At 43.5% G+C, this 21008-nt stretch overlaps 3 protein-coding genes across 3 annotated transcripts; 2 read left to right on the forward strand and 1 right to left on the reverse strand.

Annotated features, from left to right (window-relative positions):
• Positions 1-12: 12 nt before the first annotated feature.
• On the forward strand, positions 13-4753 carry ASCL3 (achaete-scute family bHLH transcription factor 3). The gene has a single exon (XM_036383750.2). It carries the CDS (start codon positions 3881-3883, stop codon positions 4418-4420), a length of 540 nt encoding a protein of 179 aa, XP_036239643.1. The 5' UTR covers positions 13-3880; the 3' UTR covers positions 4421-4753.
• Positions 4754-6766: 2013 nt separating this feature from the next.
• On the forward strand, positions 6767-18322 carry C6H11orf16 (chromosome 6 C11orf16 homolog). Its single transcript, XM_036383748.2, is given in 8 exon segments — positions 6767-7582; positions 8379-8529; positions 9386-9614; positions 10380-10835; positions 10838-11044; positions 11479-11654; positions 13301-13474; positions 15432-18322. Coding segments are annotated over 8 exon segments (1623 nt in total). The 5' UTR covers positions 6767-7415; the 3' UTR covers positions 15495-18322.
• On the reverse strand, positions 14521-19375 carry AKIP1 (A-kinase interacting protein 1). Its single transcript, XM_054515123.1, has 5 exons — positions 19293-19375; positions 18994-19071; positions 15931-16041; positions 15669-15719; positions 14521-14971 (listed from the first exon to the last, which is right to left on the reverse strand). The coding sequence occupies exons 1-5, from the start codon at positions 19368-19370 to the stop codon at positions 14828-14830; spliced, it is 462 nt and encodes a 153-aa protein (XP_054371098.1). The 5' UTR covers positions 19371-19375; the 3' UTR covers positions 14521-14827.
• Positions 19376-21008: the final 1633 nt, after the last annotated feature.

A 21008-nucleotide genomic window follows, 5' to 3' on the forward strand; every position in this document is an offset into this window, starting at 1 on the left:
TCAGAGTAGAAATGTGCACTTGTTCAGTGATTAGGTAAAGAAAGGCTCATCAAATTGTTAATTGAAAGAAATTTTTAATCCCTGACTCAGATGTAGCTTGCATATGTAGTTGCATTATTGTGTGACAGTTTTCAGTTCAGTGTGGAAGGAGGTGGTCCATGGAAGAATACTCTGTTTCTGGGGACAGTTTTGGCTTGCTTACTCCATGCCTGGGGGACAGACAGGTATACAGCTTTCTTTGCATGCCAGTCCTATAGACTTCCAAAACTGAGTTAACCTGGAGTGATTTAAAGCAGGTGGTGAATTGGTGGATTTACAGGATTCTTGCTTTAAATTGAAAAAAAAAAATGCACAAGGATTGCCAGGTCGAAAAAGAATTCAGGCTTGGGTTCAGTTTTTGTGTTCAACATGGCCTCAGTGAGTGGGAACTTGTTCAGTTGGTACTGTTTGGTTACTGGTTGTGACACTTAGGGTCTACTAAAGAAAGAGAATGCAACTTGTTTGTGGAATACATGCCTTGATTGTTGAGTATGCCAGTCCTGGGAGTTGTTCTACCTCTTGGCTGCCTTTCCTGTGAGGCCTGAAGCTGGTGTGGGAAGGGGGAAGTTGGATACAGCACTGTGGCTCACACAGGGGCAGCAGAGGGTGAAGCTCTCTTTCCTTGATGGGTGACAGTCACAAGAAGCAGGACTGAATGTATATCCATCTTTTGCTAGTAGAAGTATTTCTGATCTTACAGTTTTAAGCTAAAGTGGTTTGGGTTTGGATTTTTGTTTATGCTTTGATTGATAGAAGGGCCAAACCATGAGGTAGTTCTAAGTGTCAATCTTGTTAAATGTGGAATTTTGAAGATAAGTGTCCTATTTTACTGCACCTCTATAATGTGACAGCTATATAGTTAGCATCTAAGTACATGTATACATTGCATTATAGATTCTGTACTGTTTCTCTTTTTAAGCAAAACTTGTGTGGCTACTGTTGGCTCACTGTTTTCAAATCTTCTCTTCTTATATATATTCACCCTTTTATATGATGTTACACTCGACACTAAAAGAATTCCCCAAAATTGCAGGTATAGTGATTAAATTTAAAGGTATTAAGCTGGCTAATAATGTGTCCTCACCTGTAGTGCAGAGAAATCCATCACAAATTTCGAAATAAATGCTGTTTTTCTATGTTTAAAATGAAGCTATGGAAATTAGTTTGCTTATGCCTTGACACTGAATATTTACCTAAATTCTAGCCAATTGTTCTATTTAGATATTAGAGTACAAAATGCCAATAAATGAAAATACTGCTTTGTATTTTCCTTACCTTACTGTAGTAGTCTGCAACAGAAGGCAAACAGGAAGTGAACAAACTGCATTCCTGATTACTTTTTCAGGTAATCTGGATGTGTTCAATAGCAGTTTCAAAATTCCTAGCCCTTAATGCCAAGTTTTGTTGCCATCATAGCTGTGGTGTGGGTGGAAAAGCCCAACCAGAAATGAGCAGATCTAACTGTAAGCTACTTTGCATGTTGTCAATTGACTATAAATTGCAGCAGTCATTGACTCAGTGGAACAAGCTACATAATTCAGGTAAGAGACTTGCATGTTGCTGTATCTAGCCACAGATCTTCACTGAATATCAATGTTCTTGTAAAGCACTTCTACCAGCCATTTACTAACAGTGTTTTCATAGCTTTTAAATTAATCCTGTTTAATGTGATCTCTTATTTAATAAGGAGTAAGAAAAATGGAACATTAACATCTTTTTTTTTTTTTTAAATATCATTCAGATATTTTCAGGTATTCATCACTCTTTAAACAGCACATCTTGTTTCCCTGGATTTTACTTTCATCTGAAGATTGGTGAGTCTCTAGTCTAAGGGGAAAACGTTCCTAACACTTTGTTAGGTGTTGAGGCAGCAGGTAACTGTTTTATGTAACCTTGTTACACAGCAGAAGTGTAGGTACTAAGCAACAAATACTGCAAGTGTCTCTTCTTGAGGGGTTGTGTTGGTTTTGGTTCCTTCTCTGGAGTGATGTTGTGCCATAATTTTTTTTGCCATGTAGCAGACTTCTCTTCCTCAATGTTTTAAAGTTGTTAGCAGCAGAAAGTTTTTAGGCAATAAGCCAGTCTTATAAGTAGAAAAGGGAAAGTTGATTTTTATAGTTGTCTACTATTTTCATTTTATGAGGAGTGTATATTCACATATGGAAAAATATGTGAGTTTTTTACATGCATAATAATGTGAAATGGATGTGTGTTCATGCTTTTAGCCTACCTACAGAAGTACCTGTTTAAGATGCATGGGACTCCCACTCATGCCTAACAGCTATAAATGAATTCTTCACTCATAGGATGTCTGTTGTGAAATATATGTACATTAGAAAAATAGATAACTCTGCATACAGAGGCGTTTTCATAGAATATGTTGTGAGAACAGGTCCATACCAAGTAAATATTTTCTGTGTAAATGTGGCAGGTATGAAGTCAGTAGAAAATATTTCCCCATACCCTTGTGATGGATTTGTGTTATGGAGTTGTGATTGGAACATCTGAAGCTTTGCCAGATTTCTGTGAGTATGGAATCCAGCAGGTTCTGGTAATCTAGTTTAATGTTCAGGTGTGGTTTCACTCTTAGAGGATGCAATAGAATCTAAGTGCTTTGGACAACAATGTATGGATGTACAAGTGGATGGTGAGTAAGAGCGTTTTTGGATCAATTCTGTGTAGGCAAGTATTGGTTGCAGTCTGTGAGGGTGGCTCATAGTGATTCTTTAGAAATTAGGTGGTTGTTTAAAAGGTATTTAAGGAAGCTGTTAGGTAACAGTGATTACATTCTCAGCAGTTAGGCTGATGTTTAGCTGTTCGAATAATGATATTGGGAAGGCCCCACAATGCAGCTTCTTATAAACCACTGCAAGAGTATCTTTTTGATAAATGTGTCAGGGTGATTTGTGTGGTTAGACCTGCTGTAATGCTGCTCTGAAGAGGGGAGTGAGAGTAGGCCAGTCTGACTTCCAGGTTTCCAGCAGGGCCCCAACTGCTGTGTGCCATCCCTTCTTTGTATTGCTAGGACATGCATTTTTCCTTTGATACAGTGTTCGTTTCATAAGTATGACATATTTAATATTTAATTTCTAGCTGTAGGATTGTTTTTAGAATTTCATGTCTGTGTTTAATCTGCAGGTAGGTGGAGAAGGAATGTGATGACCCAAGGAGGTGTTAGATTTAGTGTAAATTCTCTCATCTCTAAACTTCTTGTAAATCTTTGTATGAGTGGATGTAATACCTGACAGACATGGAATTAAGATTGAAATCCATTCTCTGCACAGGTTTTCCATTTTGTTAAGATGATATATTGAATGTGGCATCTAGTGAATAGAGAAGAAAATACTTTGAAGGCTCTTTGGTATGAATAGGGAGTCTTTTACTGGAATTATAGATTCAGTTTTTTTCAGGGAGAGGAAGGGAGCGGGGAGAATGCCTCAGGTGTTGGCCTGCTTTATTTGTTGTCTGTAAGTTTTGGTAGATTTGGAGCAAGCTAGACCTATGTGGAATGCATATAGGTAGAGTCTCTTCATTTCTACAGCTGAGGTGAAAGGAGGCTGCTTGCTCTTTCCTTTAGGAAACTTTAGTGGCTTTATATTAATATCTGTTGTGTATTAATTTAATCAGTGTGACTGACTTGCACTTTCTTGTACTTTTCAAATGGGATGTTGTCTTGTTCTACCTGATCTTCCAACATCATTCTCAAACGTCACAAATGCATTTAAAAAATCTCTTTTGGAAAACGTCAGCAAGGCCTAGAGTTGGTAAGTCCAGGTGAGTTTTTTATACTGTTCAGTGTGAGCTGTTTAAAGTATTCTGTAATTATGTGTTTCCAGGCTAAATGCAGAACCTGATGGATGGCAAAAGCTACTGTAACCTCATCTGTGCTGAGGCTCAGCACATCCAGCTGGCAAGGCCTTTCTGTGCAGACCCACTGGTCACGTTTCACGTGTACCCAGAAGCACCAAGCCAGGTCCCTTTGGCCGAAGATTTGGCATTCCTGCCTTTCATGTCAGAGCATCTCATCACAGAGACCTTCTACAGCGAGCCCTGCCCCTTTCCCTACCAAATGCCCCATTCCAGTCTCCACAAAAGTGAGTACTCCTATGGCTCAGCTTTCATCAGGAAGAGGAATGAGAGGGAAAGGCAGCGTGTTAAGTGTGTCAATGAAGGCTATGCCAAGCTGAGGCACCACCTGCCCAAGGAGTACTTGGAGAAACGGCTCAGCAAAGTGGAGACCCTGCGTGCTGCCATAAAATACATCAGGGACCTCCAGTCTGTGCTGTGCACTGACTCTGGGGTGGCAGGAAAAGGTGTCACGGAGCCAAACCAAGCACCTAAAGCCACTAACAAACCAGCCCAGTTGTTGGAGACGATCTGAAGTGTTCCAAAGCCAGCCCAAGGTATCCTGTCTGGGAATGTAGTAGCCACTGTGTCAATGACGTGTGTGTTCTGGCACTCCTTGGGAGCAGATCGTGGCACACGTCACTGTCAGCCCACACAAGAGCTTGAATGTTGCAGATAGTTACTACACTTAGATATGAGAGGGACAACTGGGAAAATCTCAGCTGAATGACTTTAGTTAATTCATGAAAATCAGAACGAGTTTCTAAATTTGTCACCAAGCTAAAAATGTGACACCTATATGTGTAAAGAAACTGTATGTATCATCACAACCTGCATGCTTTAAAATAAAATCTCTCTACTTATGGGACTGAGATTCTCATTTTCTGTCATGTTATTGATTTAATCTCACATGCACTTTCTTAAAATATTCACTTTAATTGCTAGTGTTTCTTTTAAAGTGCCTTTTTAAAGGTTCCAAGGAGGGTTGTTAAATGCCAAAAGAAAGGATAATTTAGTTTAAAACAGAAAAATAGAGTAGGGTAGGAGCTCTCTGAAGCACAGTTACTGAACATAGGAAGAGCATAAAGTTTTGTGAGTGCTTTTCCATCATTTTCTTATTAGTGAATATTTTAATCACATTGAAAACTTTTTGACATTGTGTAATTTCTATTGAGAATTGGACTCTTATACAGATGTCAGTGCCCTTAAAAATTACTAGGACTGCTTATAAAATACATAGTATAAAGAGGGCTGGCAAGGTTTTAGCCATCAGTGTAAAAATAAACTGCAATAGAAATTTTTTGGGACTTTGACTGATAATGTTTGAGGTCTGGAGTGGTCTTCCCCAACCTCCCAGTCTGTTCCTCTGTACTGCTGATGGTTTCAGTTAAGTGTTATAAAATAGAACTGTGTGAAGATGATGAAGAGAGTTGAGCTTATAACCAATAAAATGTCTTAACATTTACTCTGTGTAAAGGAATCATTGATACTAAATAATTCTGCTGCCAGCATGAGAGCTTGTAGGCTGGCTGTGCAGCAGAATGTACAAAAAAAATGGTTACAGACTTCCCAAGTGATGTATCCTCCATTACTGCACTTATCCCACCCTGTTACATTGGTTTTATGGCAGTGAATTGAAACATGCCTTGAAAAAGGCAATTAAGCATTCCAAGCACCTCCTTCCCCCAAAAAACCACAAACAAAACTAACCAAACAAAAAAATCAACAAATGTCAACTCTTGGCCTTTCTTTTAAGGAGGATGTGAAAATTAGGGGTTTCAGCAGAGATTAAGAGGTAGGTTTCTGCATTATAACATGACATATTTTTGATAGGCACTTGGTAAGAGAGAGGTAGAATTCATTAATCCTTCCTCCTTATTGTGAAAAGAGAAAGTTGTCAAGTGGTTTCACCTTGGTTTGTCTCAGCTTCAGCCTTTCTGTGCACATTTCAAACATGTTGATTTGTCACACCCTGTGGTGGTAAGCTTTTTTTTTTTTAATTTTCCTTAACCTGAACTGTAACTTTGATGCTGGTTTTTGCCCTGCAGTCATAGGCAGAAGCCTAGAGGACACGGAGCTCTCTTAAAATTCCCTCCCTGTGGTGCAGGAGATCCATGGGGAGATGAAAATAGAGCAAATGTGTGGCAGTCAAATGGTCCTCTCTGAAGTCACGTTCTGCTGGGTTTTAACCAGTCAGGCCAGGATGGCCAGTCCTGGGAGTAACAGCTGTGGCAACCTCCATAGCAACTGGGAAACACTGGCAACCAAAGGCTCCCTGTGTCCAACAGGCAGAAGGGTGACATTTCTGCATTCAGACTAAATCCAAATGGTGTATTGTTACCAATAGCAGGTAAGTCTAAAATACCGCTGTGCCAAAGTACTTGGAGTTGTCCAGAAAAAGCAGTGTAATTGCCTTTGTCAATGCACTGTTGTGTGTAGAAACAGGGGTGTTAAAATGTGCTTTAATGTAGAAGTGATAGTTGCCTTTCTTTGCAAAGCGTTACTGATTCCATCTTGTTTTGGTTTATAACAGCAGTTTGTGCAGTCATGGAATAAATTGATCTATTGTGCTGATTTCCTGACTTAAATATGAATTTTGCAGCAGTTAATCCCCTCTTCTTGCTGGGTTTGCTGTGCTAGTTATCTGAAATTATGTATCTATCTGGGAGTCTCCATTAAAAAGACTTCCAGATCATAATTCTTATGATATCTACAAAATATCATCTAAACACTCGTGCTTAAACTGCATTTTGTAAAATAAATTAAGCATTTAAATTTTATAGGTTGTTGAGTTTCCATGCCAATGTTATAAGTGATTCTAAGCAATATTTAAAAAGAAAAAGATTAATGGAAGCTTGTCTACTACATCTTTTGAAATTACCAGAGATAGCATCACATCATTGATCTTACTGTGACAGCCTCTGAATAGTTATCACTTGTCACATCTGAGCATCTCATTCTTTCTTGTTGCAAGCCATAATCCTACTGTTAATAAAACATGACAGGGCAGCTGTAAGATCAAAATATTTCCTCTTAATACATCATTATAAATAAATAACAGGGAAATGTAATCTTAACATCAAGTTCAAAACCTGTCACGTTTACTCAGCTTGTCAACTTCAGCTGTAATTTCTGTCTCAGCTTGTAAAACAGGGAAGGTTTGGCTGGCTCTGTACAAGACAGCTTTAAAGGAAGAATGTATGTGTAAGAAAAGAGAGCAGGAAACAAATGTTGGAGGGAGGTGAAAGTTATTATTTTCCTGGAGATTTTGACAGCATTTAGTGTTTCCTTGGGTGTTTCTGCCCTTTTTCCAGGTTAGGATTTGGGTGAGTGAAGATCACTGAAGTCAGTCATGTGGGCTCATCTGGCCAACTGCCAGTCTGAATAGTTTGAATTCGGTGTTTTTAAACAAAAATAAACGATTAATCAAAATTACTGGGGTCTTGAGGTACACTGGCCAGCACTTGCTTGTTGTCTCTTTTCTTCCAACAGGTCACAGCTGAGTCCTGCAGGCAGCAGCTTTTCCAAGTATGGCTCATTTGGAAGGGTCCCTGCCCAGGGGTCGCAGGTATTGCAGTGTGAGGCCAGCTTTGGACAAGTTTTCCTGTTCCACTGTCATATCCACAGTTAATCCCTGCTGCAGGAGCTCTTTTGTTGTGCACCCTGCCTGGATTGCTGAGCACCTCACCCCCCAGAGGTAAAATCAAGTTCTTGTTTAAGTCTGGGATTTGTTTTTTGTCTATCTAAAGGGATAAACCAGGCTGGTGTGTCAGATTAATAAATTAGCAGCTTGAACATCATTTGAGCTTTCCCACCCCTGCACTGGCAGTTTTTTAGATGTATTGACTAAAGTTATTTGCTACCTTGGAGATTATGAAGGGCAAAGCTTGAGTAAGCCTCCCATCAAAGAAACATTCCTTTAATATTATTGGGATAAATAAAAGCATTTTGCCTTAGCAGTCATCTTCCATGAAATGTTGCTAATGCTTTGTGACAGGGGATTATTTTCCCAGTTTTGAACTAGAAGCTGTCATCAGCCAGCAGCTTTGTTGTTTCCTTCTCTGCTTTGCTGTTCCCTGAATGCTGCAGTGTAAACCATCAGCTCCAGCACTCTGGAGTGCACCTACGCTGTGCTCTGTGCTGCAGGTGGATTTTTTTCTCCTGATCTGAAGGGTTGCATTGTCTTGCCAGGTAAACAGCAAAGGAGCTGGTGCAAGTAATGCTGGCCCGGGATTCCAGCATGCTCCTGGCTCACTTCCTGTAAACCCCAAAGCGAAGAAATCTGAGTAAAATTGGGCACTGGTGTGTTTTTCCCAAGATCAAGGAATTATCCCAGCACAAGCAAGTTTTCTGTTTCTTCCCACACTATTTGGTTTGTGGGAGTGCTACAAAATGAGGTGGAGCGTTCCAGTTCTTAAACCTTACAAGATGATTTTTTCCATGACCTGCAGAATCTGTTTCTTTCAGGGCTGACCCATTTTCTTTTCTTTGAGGTGCCAATGGATCAGCCACTGCCTCCCTTCCCCTGGCCCAGCATGGAAGAGCCTGGGGGAGTCAGGGGGCACAGACAGCAATGTGCCTGTGCTGGCTAGAGGGGAACAAGATGGATTTTATTACCCTGGTACAGTAAAAGAGGGGATAGAGGTGAGTGATGGCTGCTGTGTGGTAGCTGGGGGCAGTTCTCACACCACCTGAGTTCAGTGTAGCAGTTTTTGGTTCAGTTTTTGATGAGATTAGAGAACAGATCACCAGGACAGCAGGTGCTTGAGCAGCCTTGTGCTGGTGCTGGGCACTGAGGCAGCCCCAGTGCTGCTGCCAGCAGTTTAGGGGCTGCTGTTGTGTGTAGACACAGAACCATCAACAGCACAGGAAAAGGGTTTGTGTTTTATGTACACATGTCTAGCTTGAGTCAGCCACAGACCTAGGCTCAGGGTCTTTCCAGAAAGGGTAGTGAAAGCTTTAATTCATTGGTTTGTTAGCATTTCAAACTTAACACAAAAAGGAGCCTGTTCTTTCTCAAGAACAGGGAAGTACCTCATCTCATTGTTGATGGAAAGCCTCTTCACAGGCCTTAATATAAAAGAAAATAAAAATTCCCAACAACCCCCCAAGAAGCAGAGCTAGTGTTGTATGTAATGAGGAAGGACTTGGGCATGAGTGATGAATAGGTCTGAATGGCTTTAGTGTCCTCTGTTCCTTGGCACACACAGCATGGTTTGTGAAGTACAGTTGTCTGTAGCTTTTTCTCTTGGGAAAGAAAATACAGATCCTAGTGGCAGTGAATCTGAGCATATGCTTCACTCATCTTGCTTTCAGGTGAGCCTCATGGAGTTTTTTGGGGCTGTCTCAGTGCTGAACTAACACCACACACTCTAGCTGCTGTTCAGGCTTGTTTTACTCAAGTCATATAGGCACAGGATGGCCTCCCAGCAAAAGTTGCATTACCTGGCCCATTATTGACTGTTTTTCAGTGGAATTGTTATTTTGTTCCTGCTAACAGAGTGAAAGAGGCATGTTCCTGGTAGAGTTTGCCAAACCACTTGTGTCACATGGAAGGCATCCAGTGTGTGTGCAAAAAACTGCACAGGGTGACATCCTGGAATATGTGAATGGGATGAAACACTCCTTGCTCCCTGGAGACAGAGTGCTGGCACCCTGGGAGCCAGATGGGGCCAGGTATGGCCCAGGAACTGTTCTCAGAGGCATTGAGACAAGGGATCCCTTACGAGGTAAGAAAAGTGCTACTCTCTTCCTCCTCTTGTTCCTCTGGCACACCAGTGAGGATAAACTCCTGTCAGGGTGCTGCTGCCAGAGAAACAACAGAGCACAGACAGCAGCCCAGTGTTGCTCCAAGCTTGCAGGGGCTGATGGATATCTGTGTGTAACCTCACCGGTGTGACCCTGAGAAACTGTGACCCATGAAAATGTCATCATCTGTGCCCATGAGTGTAGCTGGGACAAGGCTGTGGCTGCCATGTGCAGGACTGTGGCCTTTTCATGACACATACAAGTGAGACAACTTCCAGGAAGCATTCATCTGAGCTTAAATGCTCACATTTGTACCAAATGGTACATCTGGGGGTGATTTTATCAGCCAGACGTAGGAGATTTCAGCAGCTCATTCATTTTTCCTGTGTCTGACAGTCAAGCTCCACTGACTTACCAAAATACTATTCTCAGAGCAGTACTGCTAAATTTGGCAGCAACAACAGAAATTACTGTCATCTTGTTCTGTTTTCTTGTTCATGTAAAACTGTACCGTTTTCTCGTTCCTCTGATTACAAATTGGGAGGAAAGATGCTGCCAGGCCTGTTGGTTTACTGATGGTGTCCAGGCTGCCCACTCACCTCTGTGACACTGTGGTGAGGTGTTAGAGAGGGGCAAGAGTTGATCCTGCCTCTTGACAGGAGTAGAAAGTGCATGAAGCTGCAAAGCCTGATCTGTCTGTGTGCACTGCCCAGCTGCTTAAGGCTGCTTGCTGTTTCTCTTAACAGCCTCAGAAGATGAAGAAATTACAGTCCAGTTCTGGAACGACAAGCAAGTGAAACTCCCCCGTGGTGTGGCTCTGTGGATCCCTCCTAGCCTGTGGGAGAGGATTGTGGAGATGATCCACATGCCCTTCACCAGCAGGGTGAAGCCCAGACCAAGCCAGGACTCTAACTCTTGTATTTTTCCCTGCTGTCCCAAGGCATCCCTGATTCCTGTTTGTGCTCTGTGTAGCCTTGCCAAGCACTGCTTGCTCTGCTCTCCCTGCTGGCCACATTTCCAGCACCACTGTGCTGGTGGCATCTGCTGTTCATCAGCCTGGGTAAGGTGCATCTGCTGCTGCCGTCCCTGTGCTGCTGCCTGGTGGCCTCTTCCCTCCAGGTCTCTGGTCTTTCAGGACAGAGCTGAAGAGGCAGAGTCCAGCAGTGAGCTCTCTCCAGGCCTTCTAGAACTGAAAGGCACAAAACAGGAGAAGCTGCAGCTGTGGCAACATCTGCTTCCTCTTCTGATTCAGAGAGGGACCTGAAGCCACCCCTCACTAAGGGTACTGGGGGGGACAGTGCTGTTAACACAGGCTCCAGCTGTCTTGAAAAGCCCAGGCTGAGGAATTCTGCAAGACCTGAAGGGGAATATTGGAAAAGAAGCCACCTCAAGTCCCATTCCAGTAATTCAGGTACCTTCAAACAACCCCACAGGGAACCAGCTGCCAGAGGGAACAAAACCAAAAGTCTTCTGGGCAGGGCAGTCACTTTGCCTGCAGGTTATTGGTATTAATACTGTAAATTTGCATATCAGACTCTGATACAATTCTTCCCCCTCCCCAATATTTCTGCCTCCTCATCTGGCTCTTCTTTTGGCCACTTTTCCCATGGAAAACTACCAGAAAAATTAATTTTATTTGGAAGCCAGATATTCCTCTCTGTTTCCTGTCATTTTCCTATGCCTTTTATGATGCTAACATCTTCATTAACCTGCATAGCTCACCCATTCAGAGCAAACTGAAATAATTCCTTTCAGGCTTAAAGTGCATTTTTCTCTTTTCTGAAATGAATGTTTCTCCATTTCAGTTCTGGTTTCACTCTTAGACACAATTTTACTCCTTCCCAGGACCTGGAAGTTGTACAAAGGGCCAGCTGGAATCCCAAGCCATCTTCACTGGGGACATGTCCAGTGTGGCCCCAGCTCAGCAGAGTGGAACGTTTGAAACCACTGACCAGACTCCCAGAGGGCAACTCACACTGAAAACAATCCTAAGAGACCAAGATTTCAAGCCATCATTGAGGGTAAGATAATCTGTATTAGTTCTGTGGTTATGTAAGCAGGAGGTTTGTTTGAATGGAAAAAAGTATTCTTATAAATAGTTTGGAACCTGGCAAGAAAAAGACATTGTTTGTAGCTGCTTCCTGAGGCCATCCACCAGTTTTGTGATAGGTAGGAAAGTTCTCCACTAATGAAACCAAAACAAAAGGTTTAAGGTACGGCTGGAGCTATGTGGTAAAATGGAAACAAATGTCAGTAGCCACGAGAGCATTCAGTGTTGCAGATTTCAATTCAGAAACCTGCCAAATGCCCATTGACATCTACCCAAAGAAGTCCTGTGTTAAATCCATGGAAAGGTGCTGAGCTCTGCCTATCAAATTGTGACAGTCCCAGTTTCTGCCTCTGAGAGATAAAAGCAGATTCTGTTTCAAGGCAGTCTTTGCTGAGTTTCTTCTCTTCCTCAGTAGAGGCAAGCAGTTTAAACAGCAGATTCCTGCTGTGAAGCTGGGGGATACAGAGTAAGCAAACTGTGTCACAGCTAGGAACAGCACCACTACCCTGGTTTTTAGGCCTGGTTTCCCTCATGCTTTAGAAAAACTTGAAAAAAAATCAGAACATGAATGCTAAAAAAAGCAAACAGAAATGAGGAAGAAAAAACTTACAGGAAGAAGGATAAGATGAAAGAGAATGTCAGGATGAACAGAAACAGTGCTCTGCACAAGAGCATCAGGGTAGAATTAATAAATGATATTCATGAATCAAATATTAGCTTCTCTGTACCTTCATGCTCTTGCTACTGTGAGCTGACTGCAAAGTAAAACTTCAAATGTTCTAAACTTGCATGTTTAGAGATGAATCCATTAATAACATGTCTTGATGAACAGAGAATATACAGGAATACATCTTGTATTCTCACAACTGTACTCATTCATTTTAAGCAGATGCCAACTTATCAACTGTATGGTTCCTACTTTCTATTTCTATTCTACTTTATTGATTAAATAATCATGGTTACATAACCACACACCTTTGTAATTGATTTCCTAGGAATTTTCAGGCCAGTGTGGAACTCTAGGCAGGCATGCTCTATGTAAGCAGTGTCAGAGCTGTGCACTGAAGTGACATGAGTTGCCTTTTGGTAAAAATAATAAGAAAGCAGAATTGTTTCATTCCAGCCCCAAAGCAGCAGCATGAATCACAGTAGTGGATGCAACGTGGCAATACAGGGTATAATGATAGAATTTCATTCCTGTAAAAGAGCCCCTTGGTGATTTAAACCCACAAGATCCATTGCTACTCTGAGATAGCTGAAGCAGTTTTATCACATGCTGCAGGCTGCATCAGAAGTGGCGTGCAGCAAACAAGTGGAGTGAGAGGACAGGCTTCCTAGAGGTACTCTCTGGGGGGCTGATGTCCCCTCACTGCAGTCAACAAAATCCTCCTGACTTCTGAAGTAAAAAAGTTTTTAATCAAAGCCTAGCAGCTTCTGAAAATCCTTTGGCCTTGCTGTCCAATTGTGTGTTTCAGCAGTAAAGTTTGTGCCAGCCCAGAAAATAGACCTGTATTAAAGCTATGTGAGGCACAGGTACAGCCAGCAAAGCAGCAGTTAACAAGACACTGATGCTTTTTTTAGATCAGACTTCTGAGGGATTTGTTTTCTGTCTTCCAGGAAGGCTTTGCAGCATCAGAACAAAGATACAAAGCAGCATCTGATGATAAATGTGAAGCCACTTGTGTTGGAGATGACCCTGTCAGAGCTCACTTGCAGCAAAGCAGAGAGAGACATGATCAACCAGAATTCAGTACATGTAAAACTGATCAAGTTCAGGGGCTGAAATTTCAGGTAAACTGCTTCTTCTCTATCAGTGTTATATTTTTTTAAACAAATTAGGTTCTGCTTCAGGTACTGTCTCAGTAGAATATCTTTATGGATGACTATATAATTTTAATAAGTGAGAAACTCTGCTTTCACCCACATTAAACTTGAGCATCCTCATTCTTTATTCCAAAGTGCTACAGTAAATTCTTAACTATTTGGACTTGACTTTACAGTTCTGAAGAGATCAGATGAGCTAGTAGGAGCACTAAAAGCCTGAGCAGATGCACACCAAGAGTCCAATAAACCTCCCATTTGTCTATAGCTCTCTGGGGTGAGCCACAGAAATTCATCAAAACAGTTTCTGTTTGTAGAAAGCCAGGAGGAATGGAGAAACAATACAACCTGACAGCTGAAAGATTTTTTTGGGGATTAAAGCACAAGCAAAAGTAGCCAGAGGCTAAAGGACCTGCTACTGTAGATACAAACAACAAAATGATTAGCATTCAAGCCACTGATTTTTATATTCTGATGAAAATGAATGGAAACCTTAATACTATCAGCTACAGAAAGATGACAGATCACATCACTCATTCTAAACATGGAACCTGGTCCTTTGGCAAAATTAAGCATCCAGGGAGTTTTGTTAGTGGGACTGCTCGTGTTTAAAGCACATGAACTTGGCCATAAGCTGCAGTGTGCAGTTGCTCAGCAGTAAATTGGATAATTTAGGGTACCCCACAGCCCTCAGAAAAGAGGTTTAGTGTGGTCTGCAAAGAGACAGAACCTGAATCAATAGCTCATGTGCCTAGACTGAACACCTGACACACATTTCAGCACGTTTCTGAGTTGGGGTTCTAGGTAGGGAATTTCATTTGTATTTCATTTCTTTACCAGACTAGCAAAAGTAGAGATAGGAGAGTGGCTTGTGAGCCAGCTGCTCCAAAATCAGTGCCAGCCTACAGAAGCTGATGTACACCCATATTCACACCACATGGATCATGCTCTCTGGTCAACACTGTGACATGGGGGCTCTCTCTGAGGATAATACAAAAGAAGCTGTCATCACAAAGGCTTGATCATATATTTTATTTCACTGATTGTATCTTTAATTGTTTAGAGCAGAAGAATCTGGAATTACACAGTCACATAATTGGATTTAAAAGGCACACAATGTACAAATATTTATAAAAATCAATGTACAAAGTGGGCTGCATATAATTGCATTAAGTAGAAAACAAATATACAGGCCATAAAAATGGAGTCCTAGAGAGGAAGCTACTGTTAAAGTGCTAACAAGAAAAAGATATCTATAGCTCATTACACACATTAAAAAGGACCTCATGTTTTATTCCTGCTATTGCCAGGAAAGAACAAATATCACAGGACAAAAGTTAAATCAACGCTTTGTCCTGCATTGACATCTACTACATGGGTTTGTTTCACCATGTCTTCTGAGATGGCTGTGACAGAATAGATGCCAGGAGAAACTTCAATGTAGAAATCTTTGGAGTTTCTTCTGGGCTTTAAGAAAAAAAAAAAAAGGTTATTGGGTAGTTATCTTACATTTCCTCCCCCCCCAAAAAAAAATTGTGTTTGGGTAAAAAAAATTACATTTCAGCTGCTATATAAATATAGTAAGATTTTTCTAAGTATATGGAAGGCAGTGCAAACAAAAATATTTCTGTCAGTACAAAAATTAGCAAGTGCCATACTCAAAGTATTCCAGCTAATGTTTCAATTGATGGAAATAATCACTGTGCTGTAAATTTACATCTTACAAAACTGAAATTTACCAACCTAGACAGTTCTGAACATAAACCTGGGAATTCCTGTTCCCTATACCAAAGGTACTCTCAGTAATTAATAGTGTGGCACAGATTCAGTGTTTCTCATCTTTTCTGGCTTGCAAGTTCCTGAAATTGATTTGCTGAGGTGTTAAGCTTTGAGAAATAAAACCAGTTTTCTTCTCCTTGAGGAACAGGAGTCTTCAGAGAGCCTGTGGGAGGACCAAGTGCAAGAATGCCACAATCTTGTTTCCAACTAATTGTGCAAGTCTCTGTATGGCCATTTGTCTGCCTACACATATATTATGCTTGTGAATCTGCTGTGCTATCAAGGTCTCCAGATCTGTCACAATTTGTAACCAGTTGGATTCAAAATGATAAAAGAAATGCTAGCAAATACCTCCACTTAAAACCAAAGTATTCTATACACTTACTCTTTGCTGGCAAGTTTGAGCTTGGCTGGGTTCTACAGAACCTTCAGTCTCCTGGAAAGAAAAATAAAATTATTTTCTAATGATCCAGCATACAGTGCAAACCCAGGCCAAGAGAGGGGAAGCTTTAGGTGCACAAAAGGATGGATAGTACACTGATTGGTGCCACAAGAAGTGACTGTGCCATCCCCCAACCCAACACAGGCTTGGATCAGTCCAGGTGTTTTTATGTCACCTTTCATCAAAACCAGAAGTACCTACTTACCTCTTCTTCTGTGGGATCCATCTTTCTTTCTACTGACTTGCCATGATACTTGCAGAAGTGTCTGATTTCATTCTCTTTGCACTTGTTGGTTGCCATAGACCTATAGCACTTCTGGACAGCAACAGAAACAGAAAATATCATGTGAGAGGTGTCAAACCATACTTGCAGCCACTGCAGATTTACAATTGAAAGTAGAACTACACAAATACTGATGCTGTGTACTAATTGGCTGGTTTGTTCTCTGTGGGGGTGAAAACAATGCCTGTACCTCCAAAGGCCACCTGCCTTCTGCTACAGGATTCTCTCAGGCAGGCCTGATTTTGTATTCCTAATACGTTATTGGAATTAAATACCAACAATATGTAGGGCGGGGACTCTGACACCTCAGAACTGAATTAATGAAAATGTTGGAAGGAATAAATACTCTGGAAATGCCTGCCTGATCAAGAAAAGCCCTGGTGGAAGAAGACATAGTTTATGGGTCCTTAAGAGGACATGTATGCAAGCCAGGTGCTCTGCAAGCCAGTCAGTGAAGGTGGGTTCTGCAGGCCATGTGCAGCAGCAGTGCTCTAAAAGCAGAATATGCTAATACTGAAAAATGAGTCAGTAAAGAATCTGAAGTGTCTTCAAGGCTGGTATCCTTTCCACAGCAGCTTTGAGAAGTGCATTTAAGCACACAGCAGCCGCCTTCTGGTTGCACTGCAGATGTGCTGGCATCTTCCCCACTGCAAATTAAACTCTTGAGTACAGTTCTGCTGCCATCTGTTGTCACCACAGAACTCCTACCAATGTTACCTTTTTGATCACAGGGACCAAAAAGATCCAAAATATCTCTTATTTCACTGGTGTTTCTCTTGTCCCTGACTGTCAAGACTAAATGTAACAAAATTAAGGCAAATAGAAATTCTTATTTCTAAATCTACTGCTGTCCTTTATTCCTTAGCTTGTGCACAAATCAACAGATCTGGTTGCTTGTATTGCAGTTTTTGTGAAGCTGCAAAATATATCAGATGCTCTGACCTGGTGCATAATGCTTCACAGAGCATCTCTTTTACATGATGGCACAGAGCAAAGAAATTAAATCCAACTTTTGGTGAGAAATGGATAAATTTCAATCCCTTAGCAACCCCAAACATCTCATCTTAAACTACAAGTTTAATTGTTTGCATTCGAGTGCCTAAATGGTTGTATTCAGCTGTGCATTTTTATTTGCACTTTGTAAAATTTACCCATGAACTTATGGGTTTGACATTTCCCCCCTTTTATGACTCTTCTTCTCTAGAGAAATGACTGAAGCAGTACTGTCTTGGCTGATGCATGAATGTGGAAGTCATCCATTGCTTGTTCCAATTTTAATACTCTTAACAGGGCACAAGATAGACCACAAGAATAATTTAGGTTGGAAGACACCCTTAGGATCATAGAGTCCAACTGTAAACCTAGCACTGCCAAGTCACTGGTAAGGATGGGCCTCACTACACTTTGTTTTGTCTTGTGTAAAACTCTATTCTGCCCCAGTTGTTCTAGGATTAACTGCTTATTGCATGTGTACTGCTTTGAAATTATAAAGGAGTTGCTTATGAGCTAATCACTTGGTGTGCTGGAGTACTGTTTTCTCTAATTTAATTGCAGACTTGGGCTCTGTATCAGCCCTGCAGGCAGTGAGCTCCCTGCTGAGTTAGGATAACAGATCCCTAAGGGCACCAACTGAATGGAATTCTCAGTTCAGTGCAGTAGCTGGGCTGCAGGGCTGTGCTCACAGGGAGGGGCTGGCAGAGGCTGGCTCCAGTCTGCCCATGTCACCCAGCAGAGCAGTGACACCTGCCAGCCAGAGAACAGTGGAGCTGTGCACCTGCACACCAAACCTCTCCATTTCTTCTCAGCACACACAGAGAGCTGAGCCCACACTCCTTACCCAGTAGCTACATCCCAAATGCAGTTTGGCCTGGTTTTGTCTGGGATGGAGCAAGTTTTCCTCCTAGCAGTTGGCAGAGTGCTGTGTTTTGGAGTTAGCAGAGTACAGTGTCGATAACAAAGTGGTGTTTTGGTTATTGCTGAGTAGTGCTCACCCTAAGCCAAGGACTGTTCTCACACTCTGCCAGTGGGGAGCTGCACAAAAAGCTGGGAGGGAGCAGGGCTGTGACAGCTGACCCAAGCTAGCCAAAAGGAAATTCCGTACCGTAGAATGTCATGTATATAAACAGGGAGAGTTGTCTGAGGGGCTGACTGCTGCCTGGCACTGGTCAGTGAGTGGTGATCAACTGTATTGTGCATTACTTGTTCATATTGTGTTTTATTTCTCTCTCCCCTTTTCATCACAATTATTACTGTTATTACCATTGGTGTTATCATATTTTACTTTGTTTCAATTAATAAACTGTTCTTATCTCAACCCACGAGTTTTGTTTTCTCCAGATTCTCCTCCCCATCCTGCCAGGGGAGGAGGGCAGAGAGGGAGTGAGCTGTATGGTACTTAGTTGCTGGTGGGGTTAAATCACAACAGCAACAACACTAAATTCAAAACAAACACAGGACACAAAGCATCTCTGCACTGGAGACTGAAACTCTCCCTTATTTCCAGCAGCCAGAACAGGATATCAGCCAGCAGGAGTGGCTCGCGTTCCCCTGATAACAACACAAGGTTACTATGTCACGAGGCTAAAACCCAGCAGAGATACTTTGGAGCACTGGAAACATTCCATACCTTGTGACACAATGTATTTTGTGATGCCACCTGACATTTCTGTCTCTCTAACCACACTGCGTTTCCACCAAGAAATGGAGAAATCTGTACCGGGCTACTGGGTACTGTCGATAGAAAATGCAGTGATGTTTATCAGCCAGGGTGGAACCAGCTCAGCCGGCCCGGACAACACCGCTGAAATGTACCCTGCAGATGATGCTGAATGCCCCAAACTTCTTCATCTCGGCCGGCACCCCCGGCTCACTGCTGAACCCTTGCCAAACAACGAGCAAACCTGAATCCCAATTTTTGCAGTGAAAGTAGCGAGGCAGGCACATCCTGAGCATTCCTCTTTGGGCGGCTCCGGGGCTGACCCTCACCTCGCATTCCTTTGAGACTCCTCTCATCAAATTCATAATCGAAGCGAACGCTGCATTGAGGCGTTCCCGGTCCTGGTCCTGCAACGAGAGACATTCCCGGTCACCCAGCGTGCCGCCCGTCGCTTAGAGCCAGAGCGTGGCGGGGCACGGAGCCGCAGAGCCCTCGGGGGCACCGGGCGGGGCGGGTAGCTCTGCGCGGCGGTCTGTCCGCGGCCTGTACGGAGATGTATCTCCGTGCATCTCCCGGTCCCTATCTGTATGTGTGTGTGCGTGTCCGCGGGTGCGCGCTCGGCACTGACCAGGACCGGGGCCGGGCCCGGGGCCGCGCCCGCCGAGCGCCGCCGCGCCCGCTCCAGCACAGCGCGCGCCACCGCCATCCCGCCCTGCGCCGCCGCACTGCGCACGCGCCGCCACGCCCTCAGCCCGCCCGCCCTCAGCCCGGCCCGGGGGCACCGGGGCGGCTCCCGCCGGGATGCGGCCCCGCGGAGGGCTCGGGGCGCTTTGTTTGTCCCTCACGCTCGCTCCCTGCCCTGCGGTAACGCAGGAGAGGCGCGTCCGGGCAGGCTTTCCCGGAAAGGGTCAGTGAGGTGCCCCCGGATGCTACCCCCCGGATGTCGCCGCCGTGCGACAGCGGGGAAGAGCCCACAAAAGCCGGAGCCCCGCAGTGCCCCATGGTCTCTAGGGGGAAGCGGCGCTCCTCGCTGCTTTTTATTTAAAGTTCCGCGGTCCGAGCTCACGGTGCCGGTAGGGGGCGATGGCCGGCCGAGGGACGCGGTGCGGGTCACGGCCGGGCCGCACAGCCCCGCACCCGCTGCCGAGGCCAAGCCCGCTGGCCGGGCGGTGAGGGACCCGCGCAGCCATCCTCTCCATCAGATGAGGGAGCCGTCTGCCCCGCGCCTGGCGCAGCACTGCTCGGGCCCGAGAGCAGCACTTGCCTACTTACCAAGCTGGTTCTGTCCCCGGAGCTGGGTCTGTCCCAGGAGGGCAGCGCCAGGCTCCGGTCACCGCTCGGAGTTACCGGAGCGGCTCGGGAAGTGGCTGTGGCCCGTGGGAGCAGAGCCACTTGGAGCCTTCGCTAACCTCGTGTGCACCGAGGTGACAGTAGTGGGGAAAAATAAGCATAAAAACTTTCTTTAAGTCCCATATGGCCCAGGTTAACATGGAGGCCCCGATCCTTCAAGTCCTTCATTCTTGTTGAGAGCTTTGCTAGCTGTAATCTTTCTGACAAGCAAGAAAAATAATCCTCTCCTAGTTTACATTTTATTGTCATCTCCCAGTCACTTAAGCAGAACAGCAGCCAGCCCCCGCAGTAAACAAGCCCTTCACAGGCTGCTTGCTCATTAAGACATTGAAAGCCCCCATTCAGTGCTCAAATCCAGCTTAATTTTAAGTTTGGTCTCCTGTACTCCAATGAAAATTTTGGCAAGCTGCTGGAGTGCTTGAGGTCTGGAGAACTGAATGCAACATAAAGGGGGGGGAGAAAAATAATGTTTGATAAAAGCAATGTTAGTGTGTTTGATGTGGTGGAGAAGCAGCCAGAACACACTGCTTCCTGCTTAATTGGAAGTTGAACGTCTTTGCATCATGCCTTGTTAGCAATGGTCTCCCGGAGAGGTGAGTGGGTTTGCTATGTTGCTGCTCTTGTGAAATAGACTTGGAAAGGCCCTCCTATGTCGTTTTCACAACATGCAGAAAAAACTGATCATTTTTCCTTCCTGCCAGGTACTTGCAGCAGTAGCTTGTTGTTCAGGAGGTAAATTATTCCTGTTGTGTTGAAATTTAAACTCCCACTATTTTTTGATGTTTGGTGACACAGTACTCCTTTGCAGCTGAGTAAATACATCTGTCCCAAGAAGTCTGACAGCTGAAATAGCTTTTGCTTTGAAACACACATTCACATCAGAATCCAGATGAGAGTTACCCTTATTTCCTGTACATTCATTCTTTTGAAATATAATGGAGGTTTGTGAAATGCTGGGCATTTCCACCAAATTCCTTGTTGTGTGGGTTGATGG

This window comes from Molothrus ater, chromosome 6 (genome assembly GCF_012460135.2).
Source record: "Molothrus ater isolate BHLD 08-10-18 breed brown headed cowbird chromosome 6, BPBGC_Mater_1.1, whole genome shotgun sequence".
NCBI lineage: Eukaryota > Metazoa > Chordata > Aves > Passeriformes > Icteridae > Molothrus > Molothrus ater.

Bases quoted from the DNA above. Each gene is read 5' to 3' on its own strand.
- ASCL3 (XM_036383750.2), top strand. From the start codon at position 3,881: ATGCAGAACCTGATGGATGGCAAAAGCTACTGTAACCTCATCTGTGCT.
- AKIP1 (XM_054515123.1), bottom strand. From the start codon at position 19,370: ATGGCGGTGGCGCGCGCTGTGCTGGAGCGGGCGCGGCGGCGCTCGGCG. The intron at 15,720-15,930 runs GTAAGTAGGTAC...TTTTCTTTCCAG, and splicing joins TGGATCCCACAGAAGAAGAG to GAGACTGAAGGTTCTGTAGA. The intron at 14,972-15,668 runs GTAAGTGTATAG...TTTTTCTTAAAG, and splicing joins CTCAAACTTGCCAGCAAAGA to CCCAGAAGAAACTCCAAAGA.